This window comes from Pelecanus crispus, chromosome 7 (assembly GCF_030463565.1).
Source record: "Pelecanus crispus isolate bPelCri1 chromosome 7, bPelCri1.pri, whole genome shotgun sequence".
Classification (NCBI taxonomy): domain Eukaryota; kingdom Metazoa; phylum Chordata; class Aves; order Pelecaniformes; family Pelecanidae; genus Pelecanus; species Pelecanus crispus.
This window is the reverse complement of record NC_134649.1, coordinates 1,703,882-1,715,304: the sequence shown is the minus strand read 5'-3', so window position 1 is coordinate 1,715,304 and position 11,423 is coordinate 1,703,882. Positions and strand designations below refer to the sequence as shown.

The 11,423-nt window shown below is 54.9% G+C and overlaps 1 protein-coding gene across 1 annotated transcript; it reads left to right on the top strand.

Annotated features, from left to right (window-relative positions):
* Positions 1–1,234: 1,234 nt before the first annotated feature.
* Positions 1,235–9,076, top strand: PAQR5 (progestin and adipoQ receptor family member 5). Its single transcript, XM_075714122.1, has 7 exons — positions 1,235–1,285; positions 1,558–1,685; positions 1,816–2,021; positions 2,720–2,846; positions 7,408–7,504; positions 8,030–8,171; positions 8,829–9,076. The coding sequence occupies exons 1-7, from the start codon at positions 1,235–1,237 to the stop codon at positions 9,074–9,076; spliced, it is 999 nt and encodes a 332-aa protein (XP_075570237.1).
* The last annotated feature ends 2,347 nt before the right edge of the window (positions 9,077–11,423 follow it).

Sequence of the window (11,423 nt, the reverse complement as noted above, 5' to 3'; positions counted from 1 at the left end):
ATCGCCTCCCTGCCACCGCCCTCTCTCCGGGCACTCCCCATGCACCGTGTCCCACGGGGTTTTGCCCGTGCTAGTTTGCACCGGAGCCACTTGGCCGTGCGGAGAGGTAGAGTATGGGTGGGGAGGAAGAGCCGGGGAAGACGAAAGGTAATGCCAGGGGCCGGGAAAGGGAGGCAGAGGGGTTTATTTGGGACTGGCGGGTCTCTGTGCAGCACCAGCAACATGTGTTGATGGCTGCAGCTCGGTGCGTCCTGGTGTGAAGTTATGGGATGGCTGAGGCAGCCGAAATGCCGTCCCAGGAGCCTCTCTCGGGAAGCTGCAGAGGCTCCTGCTCATGGCTCCGTGGGCCAGAGGGTCGCAGAGATCTGTCTCGGAAACCTGGGGGGCCCGGCGCGTTGGTTTGCATGCGATACGCCCGTGCGACCAAGCTGAACCAGCACGCCGAGCCTCGGGCTCCCTTCTTGCCCAGCTTCCCCCAGGCCAGGCAGTCCCGTGCAGGAGATAATTTATTTTTTCACCTTTATTTCACAGCCCGGAGGCGGAGGAGGGAGAGGCGGCGCTGCCGAAGCCATCAGTGGGTAAGAGATGGAGACGTCGGGGCCGGAGGGGCTGCCCTGTGGCACTGGGGTGTTCGATGGGGAGTGGGCAGAGAGGAACCGGCCCGGACGCTGCCTGGGACCCTGCGTCCTCCCCGCTTCCCCGAGGGGACCTGCCGGCACCCTGCGGCCCCCCAGCCCATGCCCAGGGCTTTCTGTGTGACCTCGAGGTGCTTGGGGGACGTGGGTGCTGTTCCCGCACCACCCCTTGCTCTCTCGGGGTGATAACGGGGTTTCAGTCGCTCTGGGTGGTGGGCACAGGGACATGCCGTCCTTCTCCCCCTGCCCCTTTCGGGTACGGGTGGTTGGGAGGGATCCCAACATCCCCCGCAGCGATGGATGCTGTCTCCCCTCCCCGTGCCACGGGAACCCCCCGGGAAGCGTTTGCCACGTGCAGGTTTGGGACCCCGCATGGGGACACCGTGCGGCATCCCCACGAATGCTCGTCACCCCCAGGCCACCCGTCCTGAGCCTGGGGAGCATCGCTTCACCCGTCACAGGGCAGCCCCATCCCTGTCCCATCGCTTCCCCGGCGAGGAGGGAGATGCGGCCAGGTGGGGTGTGAGGCAGTGCCGGGGCTCGTCCCCAGGGAAGTGGAGCCGAAAACATCCCTCGGAGCCGGAGCCCCGACCCGCGCCATGCTGAGCCTCAAGTTACCCCGGCTGCTCAGCATCAACCAAGTGCCTAAGGTCAGCGAGGAGCTTCTCTTCCCTAAGCCCGAGGCTGGGTGGGATTTTGGGGGGTGACGGGCGGGAGCAGCGTGCTGGGGTGGCCATTTTCCCCTGGGGCAGTGCTCAGCCCCTCCCCGGGACCACCTCCCACGGGGGGACACGGCTCTGTCCTTGCAGAAGGGTCCTGGGTCCTGAAACATGGGCACCCTCCTTTTGGCAACCTTCCTTCCTTCTCCGATTTGTCCTTCCTTCTCCTCCGACTGCCCCCGGTGCCAGTCCTTGCCTTGCAGGGGTACCAGGAGCAGGGGATCCTCTTCGGGTATCGCCCTCCGAGAAGCTCGGCCGCAGACTGCCTCCTCAGCGTCTTCCAAATGACGAACGAGACCCTCAATATCTGGACGCATTTTGTGCCTACCTGGTAGGTACCATGCCCTGGCTCTTCAGCGTCCGTGGGAGGAGGTGGTGGGTCTTGGCGGTGGGAGCAAGGCTGGGGGAGCAGGGACGGGGGGCACCCAAGGGTGCCGTGCTCACCTTCCTCCGCCCCACAGGTACTTCGTGTGGACCCTGGTGGGGCGGCTGCGGGGGCCGGGGAACCGGGAGGACCCCCACGCCTGGCCCCTCCTCGCCTACCTGCTGACCTGCTGCATCTACCCCCTCGCCTCCAGCTGCGCCCACACCTTCAGCACCATGTCCACCCGCGCCCGGCACATCTGCTACTTCTTCGATTATGCGGCGCTCAGCATGTACAGCTTGGGTAAGGACGGGCAAGTCTGCAGCGGTTTCGGTGGGGTGCCAGTCGCCAGCGCTCCCCCGGGGCAGCAGGAGCTGAAGCATGGGGAGGTGTCAGGGACAGGGCTGCACCCCGCATGCTTGGACGGCTCGTGTCCGTGGGACAAGCAGAAACGGCGGCTGCTGGTGTGTAGTTTCTCCTCCTCCTCCTCCTCCCTGCAGCCTGGTGCTTGGGAGGGGCCATGAAGCATCTCTGATATCAACACAAATACTAATTTGGGGCTGGGTTTTTGTACCGGCCAGCCCTGGGATGGAAGTCTGGCAGTGCGACGCTCTTTGGTATTTGTAGTAAACAGAATAAGAAAAAAAACCCCACGTTAAAGACAAATGCTGCCAGTGAAGTCGGTGGCACCTTGCTGCGGGGCAAGCCCAGGGTAAGCAGCAGCAGCAGCAGCAGCAGCAGCAGCAGCAGCAGCAGCAGCAGCAGCAGCAGCCAGGGTCTTCTCCGGCTCCTCGTGGCAAGGTGTTTGCAGGAGCTGGCTATCAGACGTCTGCCTGATGCTCCCCTTGGCTGTGGAGCTGCTCACCTACTGTAATTCATCTCTCCCTTTCCCCAGAGCGCCCAGTGCCAAGTGCCGATCCGAAGGTTCACAGCCGTGCCCAGGAGGATGCTGAGGGTCCCGGCGGGACCCGGCACTAACCGGGCACCTCCTGTATTTCCAGGGTCCGCGCTGGCATACTCGGCGTACATTTTCCCAGCAGAATGGGTCAACAGCACTTTCCACCGCTGCTACGTCCCCATTGCGGTGTTTAACACTGTCGTTAGCACCAGTCTGTCCTGCTATTCCAGGTAAGCTGCTTTATCTGCCGTGATTGCTAGAGCATAATCATTAATTAGTATTACTAATAAAGGTTTTCAATTACAGGCTGTATTGTAATAATGTGAGCCTTAAGCTCAGGAAGGGGAAGAAGGGGACTTTCTGTTTGGGAAACGTGTTGCGTGTTGGCGCTAGGGGAGTTTGATGGTCAAAAATGCAAAACAATTGAAGTGGCTTTAATTTTTGAAAGTTCAGAAGGTAATTCCGTACGGTTGCATGCCTGGCAGGAAGACACCCACCTCCAGCGCCTTGTTTGGGCTGCTGTTTTCCTAACGCAACCTGCAGAAAGGGGCGAGCTCCTGCGCGCCCAACATTTGAGCATTGCGTTTAGGTTAAACGCGAGCGTGGCCCTGCCGAAGGCACGTGTCAGCCTAAGCGCCGCGCGCGTGTGTTTATATGTGCGTGCACCAGATTTGCAGAGGAGGAACCTCAGCGTTGTCGCAGCCGATTGCGTTGTTTTTAAAGCACGAGCAGCATTGCGTGCACGGTATTTTGTTCCTGACTGGCATTAGACAATTTGTTTGCAATAACCCAGATGTCTAAACTACTCGGCTGATTTCCAGTGATACATGCCGTGCTAGATCTCTAGCTGGTTTCGTTTTTATTTAATTCATGGTAGATACCTCCCTGAAGGCTGTGTTTGTAAAGCACTCGTGTCTGTCATTGCGACAACAAGCAGTTTGCTGTGCAAAATGTACAATTCCTGTTCTCACGAGTGGTGCGAACCGTCTGCCATTATTCCTTCCTTGTATTTCGGGGTGTCTTTGACACGCGGTCGCCTCTCGCAGCATCATGTAGCCCCGGGGGGCCTTTCCTCCCTGGCTGCCGTGACCCGGGCAGCCCCCCCAAGACCCCCCCCCCCCCCCCCCCCCCAAGCACGGGGCTGTGTTTCGATGCTCCCACGCCCTGGCAAACACGGCAGGAAGGAATCACGCTGCCCGGCTGGCTCTGCTGCAGGGTGGGATGCAGCTGAGCATCGCCGTGTCTTCCCGCGAGGGAGAGTGCCAAGCTCTCGATATTCCTTACGGCTCCTGCGGATTTGGCTCGTTTGCGTCTGTTGAGTATGGGAGGATTTACTCGCCTTTTGGTCTGTGGGTTACTCACTGGAGTAACTCCCTGGGGTGGAAGATTTGGACTTATCCTTGTTATTACTGAGCAGTACTGCAAAATCAGGGATCTCTCTTGGATCACTCAGTGGATGATGCCAGTTGGGGCTTGGTATTTTTTCCTTATATTCCTCACTTCTTTCTTTTTGCCTCTTTTCCCCCTCTTTTGTCTTGCGCGTCTCTATGGTCTCCTTAGATGGCTTAGCAAATGAAGCTCACTGACCACGTGCTAATCCTAGTACCACTTGAAGATAACACTTAGGAAACATCAGGAACCCGAGTTCCAGATTAATTTGGATCGCTTAAAAAAATTCTTGATGTGCAAATTTAATTGTCAGCATCTCTCTACTACAAAACTAAGTAGAGTTATGTGAAAAAACATGCAACTATCACTACGTGGTAGAATAGCAATTCCTATTGTCTCAGTCATTTCCATTAGGGAAGTACTAAATCCATCAAACATCAGCTTAAAAATAAAAAAATCAACAAAAGATCCCTGGATGAGCAGGAATACTGAATACCCCACACCAGCGTGGGCCTGCTGGTTTACCCCCATGGCGGTCAGCGGAGCCCCCGTAATTCATCACCGCGCCCCGTGCACGCTGGGTCCCGTCTGGGGACCGCATTAACCGCAGGGCTCCCGGCACCCCCGTGGCAGCCGCTCTCACCCCGTGCCCCTCTGCACGCCCCACGCGTGTGGGCGGCTCAGCTGCGTGCACGACCCCCGGCCGTCCCCCCGCCTCTCTCCTTTCTCTCCTCTCGCAGGTCGAGGCTGGCGGGGCTGCAGAGGACGAGGGTGCACAGTTTTGCGCCCGCCTCTGCCACCGTGCTCTCACGGTTTGCGTAAGCGGCTTGAGCTGAGTTTGCATCCTGGGGTGCCTGAGCCAGAGCCGGTGGGTTGGGGACGGGGAGGCGGCAGCGCTGGCCCCCTCCAAGACCCCCGCGAGACCGCCGGCGCCTGGGCCACCCTGTTTCCCACCGCAGGGCACTGCTCACCGATTGCATTCGCTTCAGTGTCACCCTCGGCTGAGTCACGCCAGCCAAAACGTCCCTCCGAGGCAGGGGGTGGATGGACAGGAGCGGACCCCAAACCAAATTGCACAATGGGTGGTGATGCTACCGAGCCAGGCGTGTTCCGAGGGGACCTGTCCGGGCACTCCGGCTCCTGCCCGGCTCGCTGAGGGCTCAGCAGCAGCACAGCAATGCTGTCGGGGCTGCTCCGCCAACCGCACCCTGGGCAGGGCTGTTTCGAGGAGCCGGGAGGGTCCACGGATGCTGTCAGCCCCCAGCGCACGTGGCACTGCCACGGACTGGGGTCACTCGAGGAGAGCAAGGCGAGCAGCACGCCTGCCCGTTTCGGAGAGGTTCAGACAAGGGCAGGGCTCCTGATCCCGGCTGAGCTTCTGCACCGTGGCCGAACACAGCGGCAGAGTACGCTCAGCCTCTTGCATGCACCGCGGGGAGGTCAACGGGAGTGTGGGTTAATGCAGAGGAGGATGCAGCGACGTGATGAAGGCAGGGACTGGCAGCGGGGCATCTGAAGAAAGGCATTGGCTAAGCTGCTGCACGAAATTTCATCAACAAGAGGAAATGGGCTCAAGCTGCGCCAGGGGAGGTTTAGGTTGGATATTAGGAAGAATTTCTTTACGGAAAGGGTGGTCAAGCATTGGAACAGGCTGCCCAGAGAGGTGGGGGAGTCCCCATCCCTGGAGGGGTTCAAAAAACGGGCAGAGGTGGCACTGGGGGACATGGTTTAGTCTGGTCTACCCTTGACTGGTTTAGTGTGGACTTGGTAGTGTAGGTTAATGGTTGGACTGGATGATCTTAAAGGTCTTTTCCAACCTAAATGATTCGATGATTCTATGATTCTATAATTCTCAGGAGAATCCTCCAATCTTCGATGGCTGGTTGATGAGTCGACAGTAAGAATTTTTGTTTGGTTGGTTTTTGCATCCTGTGCCCTAGGAATACTGGATTGCCAAACAGGGAAACGTGTGCAGATGGAGTGAAATAAGCGTGTTTATCCTTTACGTGACGCTGGATACCCCCGTCACACTGAAATAGCGAGCGTCCGACTGCGTCCCCCCCACTGCAGGATGAGCAGCCGCATAAAAGGTTTCTTTCATGCTGGAGGATTTGGCATCTCTCTGCGGACATCCCCATGAAAGCAGAAAAACCTGTATGGGCTTTTCACGGGGAGAACAGAGTACGCTTGAACTCTGCTACATCTCACGCTGTCCTGTGTGAATAGGGCACTGTCCCCGGGGTTACCGTGCGCCTGGCCGCGTGCCCCGGCTGCGATACGGTGGCTCTGCTGTGGCAACAGAAGAGCGCAGGTTGGATCGTGGCCGAAGGAGCGGGAAGATGCGTGGCAAGGGTGAGCGCAGCACTGTGCAGCAGCGGGTGAGCAGGATGGGAGTGCAGGACCGGGCAGGTGAAACCACGGGAGGAAAATACAGCAGGACTCATGCAGAAATACAGGAGAAAATAGAGCAGGAGGCACCTTCAGCATCATCGTGATGTCTTCTGAGCAAGCCACAAGCCATGGTGGAAGGCCAAACTGAGGAGGAGCGAAGCAAAAGCCCTTACGCAGTTCGTGGCTCTTGAGCATCAGCTGAATCGTTGGCGTTTCAACCCATATTTTGGGTCATATCGATAGAGTCCTTCTGCTTTGCAGGCAGGTCTCCTGTAGTTCCGCTCAAGTTAATCTCTCAATTTCCACATTGGGCTAAAACCCTGTAAAAGCCTGGCTTTCCCAGCAGGGAGGCATCGGAGAGAAGGGTTTTCTGGAGCTCTGGAAAAGATGCTGCGACGTTTCATGCATTTCAGACATAAGCTGCAATACAGCTTAATTAACGAACGGTGACAATCACAGCCTGAGTGCTGCATCACCCACAAAGCCTTCCAAACCAAGGCAGATGTATTCCCCTTGATTGCTGTGCTCAGAAAGCTTGGATTCAAAACTGAGAGTGAAAACTCAGTTAAAAACCACTGCAGGGGCAGCAGCTGTTTAAAGACCAGCTTTGTTCCTAGCTGCTAACGGGTAATGGTTAATGAGCAACGGTGAAAGAAGGAAAATCAGCCACGCCGGGATGGTGTAAAAAAGGTTGTTTTCAGAGCTCCAGAGATGCACCTACGCAGCCAGAGCATGCAACAGGGGAGGGTGGCCCCTAAATCCTTCCTCCCCCAGCTCAGGGTTCAGCCAGGGAAGGTCCAGCCACGCGAGCTGAGGGTGGTCGCAGCTTTAATACTCTCAGCGTAGAAAAATCGCGTCGCTGTGCCTGAATTCCCAGCCACCACCCATGGGGAAATGTACGTGCAGTCTATATACTGCAGGGCACGGTCCCCAGCAAACGGCTGACAAAGAGAATCCGGCGCTTACGTGCCGTGCCGTGCCACGCGAAATTCCTTCTCTGTTTTCTTCTAGGTTTCTGGAGGTGGAGCGGCCCAGGTTCAGCAAGGCTTCCCGCACGCTGGCCTTCGTGTACCCGTACCTCTTCGACAGCATCCCTCTCTTCTACAGGGTACGGCTCCCACCGCCCACATTCACGGCACCGAGCCGTTTGCTTGCTGCAGGGTTGGAAATATCAGCTGCTTCATCTGAACATACTTGGGGAAATATGCCAGCCTTCTTTTTTTTAAAAAAAATGAAAACAAACTCCCGCAGGAAAAGAGATTTGGTTATTTTTTCCTGCACCTACTGACAGGCAGATTCCTTCCACTTCAAAGCGCCGCGCTCAAACTTTGCCCTTGCTGGAAAGTTGCTGCCTTTGAACGCTACTAGTTTGCCAGTTCCTAAACTGGAGCGGGGTGGGAATTTTGCTGCAGGGAGGTGCCGGGACAGGAGGTGCGGGGCTGGGATTCGCACGAAATGCAGGCGACAGCTCTTGTATTGAGCCCTGGCTCCCGCAGCACGTGTCCTGGCGTTGGGTGACGGGCAGCCAGAGACGACAGGGGCTCGGGGAACGGCACTGCCTGCTTTAGAAACGTGTCGTTCCCCTCTTTCCCTTGCTCGGTACCCCTGCGCGGACGCGTCTCTGCTGCTGCAGTTCTACCTGTGCGCGGTGGAGAGCTGCACAGAGGCTGCGATCCTGGTCCACTACAAGCACACCGTCTTCGCCTTCCTCACTTGCTTCATCTTCGCTAGCCATCTGCCAGAGAGACTCGCGCCGGGACACTTTGACTATATCGGTAAGTGCTGAAAGGGTGAGTTGGCATTGTTTTCTCATTATTTCCAGGAAGAAAGCACATTAATGCATGAGTGACTCCCGGAGGTTATAATATATTCCCTGCTGGAAATTTGAAATGTAGTTTTACATACAAGATACAGCAGTCCTTTCTAGGCAAAGTGGGAACAGCTCCAGAAGCGTGCTGTTTCCAAAACGTTTCACAGAGGGTTTCATGACCACAAAGCACTCCTTTCTCATGCAAAAAAAAAAGAAAAACCTCACCCGTGGCACAGCGGTGCTTCACAGTGCCGCGTCAGGGCACTGCAGGAGCAGCCACCAAGGAGACTGGACGGCAGTCCTGGCCGCACCGGGGTTTTCCCCGTTCCCCCCGCCGCGCCGTGCAGAAGCGCGGGGCTCCTTAGCACGTCGCGTGCGCCAGGATCGCAGCGGCGAGCTGCGCGTCCCTCGCTTCCATTACAGCCGGCCGCATTTTGGAAAGGAAGACCTCTGTGCTCTGGTGGCGCAACGATAAAAGCCACAGCAATTTGTAGAATAAATATTTAAAGAACGTGATGCTCAGAGGCAATGGATGCTATGCAGAAGGTCTGTGGAACCCTCACGGCGGTGTTTTAACGAAGCCCAAGGAGTTTCTTGGTGAGCGCTTTTGGCTTTGTTGCAGGGCACAGCCACCAAGTTTTCCACGTGTGCGGGATCATCAGCACGCACTTCCAGATGGAAGCCATCATGATGGACATGGCCGAGCGCCGCGACCGGCTCCGGCCCACCTCGCTGCTTCCCTCCTCCCTGCAGACGCTCGGGTCGATGGGCGTCTGCATGGCCGTGAGCCTGGCCGTCATCGGGCTCTGCTCGATGTCCCTGCGCTTCACACCAGAGCCTCTGCAGAGAGAAAAACCACACGGGCGTTAGGCTTCGGGTCCAGATTGTATTTATGCTGCTCCGCGGGACAGACCCTAAACAATACGTGTATGGTATGGATGAGGAGGAGTTCATTCGCCTACGCTCTCTGAGAAAATGTTTATTTAAAGTTTTCTCAAGAGCGAGACACATTGCACTGGTTTTTGTACATATAGCTTTAAAGCTGGGAAGGGCTCACGAAATGCTTTTAATCAAGTTGCTATTTCACCACAAGAAATACTTAAAATAAAGGGAGATAAGGGCTAATACTTTCCAAAGCAATAGGCATTCACCAGATCTGCCTTACAGAGGGATCAGGGAGGCAAGCAAAGGTGGGTAACGCTGGTCATCTGGTGGCACAGATGTCCTTGTCATCAGTTTAGACCAATAGCCAAGAGTCCTTGGTGAAGGCATGGGCAAGGGCTCTCCCAGGGGCTCCCTAACTAAGGTTTTTACCTTGAAAGTGGCATTATTTTGGAGACTAAAACCTCAGATATCCATGTTACACAGCCTTACAGTAAACCCAAGTGCCTGGGATTGAGAGAGATGGGAGTTTGCCTGTGTTTTAAATTCAGCTATTTTTAATCATTACCCGGAAAGAGTTATTCTAGAAGAGCTCTCCATGGGGCGTTCCTCCAGAATAGCTTTTTTTGGGGTCCAATTCCGGTGCATAGGTAAGTCCTGGGAAATTCATTCCCATGGGAGAGCTGAGCTCCCGCCTGCGTGGGCGATGCGACTGCCCAGCAGCTGACGCAGCCCCAAGCGCGGAGCACGGGAGGCACCGTCCCTCCCTCCTTGCACCGGGGACCTCTGTCCTGTACTCACAGCCGGGCTCCTTCTCTAACCTCATTTGTGGCATGGAATGCAAACGGAGGAAGAAACACCTACACCCGCGAGGCGACGGCGGGGACTTCTTTACAAGCGCTGGTTCGTGCCGAGTGTTTAACACGTGTGTGAAGCTGCGCTCTTCAGAAAAGGTGTTTGACACCTTGTTGAGGGCATCGGCTGGGAAATGCATGAGTGCCGTGTCGGGGCATCCTCTCCCGGGTGTTTCTGGAGGCAGGGCGCCGGGCTTGACGGACCCTTGGTCTGCGGGTGTGACTGATGGTAGGGCCATCACCTCTGAACCTCTCTAGTTTCTGGTCCCACACACACAGAAAAATGTTTTCCTTTTCCTGAGTGATTAGTACAGGGGTGGCTGGGGAGAATAAAACATCCGCTGAGCAAGAAGTGGCTGTCGCTCCTTGCTTTCCTTTGCTGCTGCATCTGGATTTTGCAGGCAGAAGCAGAACGCGCTGCAGAGAGCCCGGGGGTCTCAGCCCGGTCCGGGGCGAGGGGGAGGCAGCTCGGCTGGCGGCTCCAGCGACAGAGGTTGTCACGCTGGATTTGCCCGACACCGCGCAGGAGGTACAGGAACATGCGATGCAAAGATTACTGCTAGGTAATATTGTCAAGCTTCTTGATAATCATACGGGTGTATAATTTGTTTTGTGTATAATTACCTCTATCAAGGTATCATTGATGCACTTTTGAGTGACAATACAATGGCTCGTTAAATGTATTATGGGACAAGTAAGTCTTTTGAAAAATAGCTTTCTTTTGAAAGCTGACCGAGATTTATATTAATATTTATAAGCACTGGAACATAATTGTTTATTCAACAGTTTTATTTCATTAAAAGAGAAAACTAATATAACTATCACACTGATATATGCTAACCTGATTTGTATAGTTTCATAAAAATGCCGTCTGTGAAAATTAATCACTTCAGAGATAATTGCTGATAATTGCTAAGCTTATTTACCTTGCGTACTCGTGTGACTGGAAAGGAATCTGGCTCTGCGTGCAAGACGTGATTTAAGAGTCTGTAAAATTTACATGAATCGTAATTATAACTTTTTTCTTGGTTGTTTAACTTTCGAATTTGGGAAGCCCTCTCGTCCTCTTCCAGTGTAGGAAAACTACATTAAAAAATATAACACCGTATTATACATTACCATAATCCCTCCGGATCCTGCAGCGCTTTGCACGGACCCTTTGTTTGGCGCATACTTTACATACTAAACGGGTGAATGTTTGATCTTGAAGCAGCACAGGTCAGCCAGATTTCTTGTTCAGCTGGAGACAGGCCTTCAAAAAGCTATTCAATGTCCTAAATTTTATTCACATAAATAAATAAAAGCTCTGCGTCAAGTTGTTACGAGGAAATAATACAGGATATTTATTTGTTGGAACATGTTGTTTCATTGTGTGTCTGCGCCCAGTCCAGAGCAAATCCCAAACAAAACTATTGCCTTTATGACCAAATCCCAGAGAACAACGCTCATCTGCTCTTCTGCCAAGCGGATTTTACTGCGCT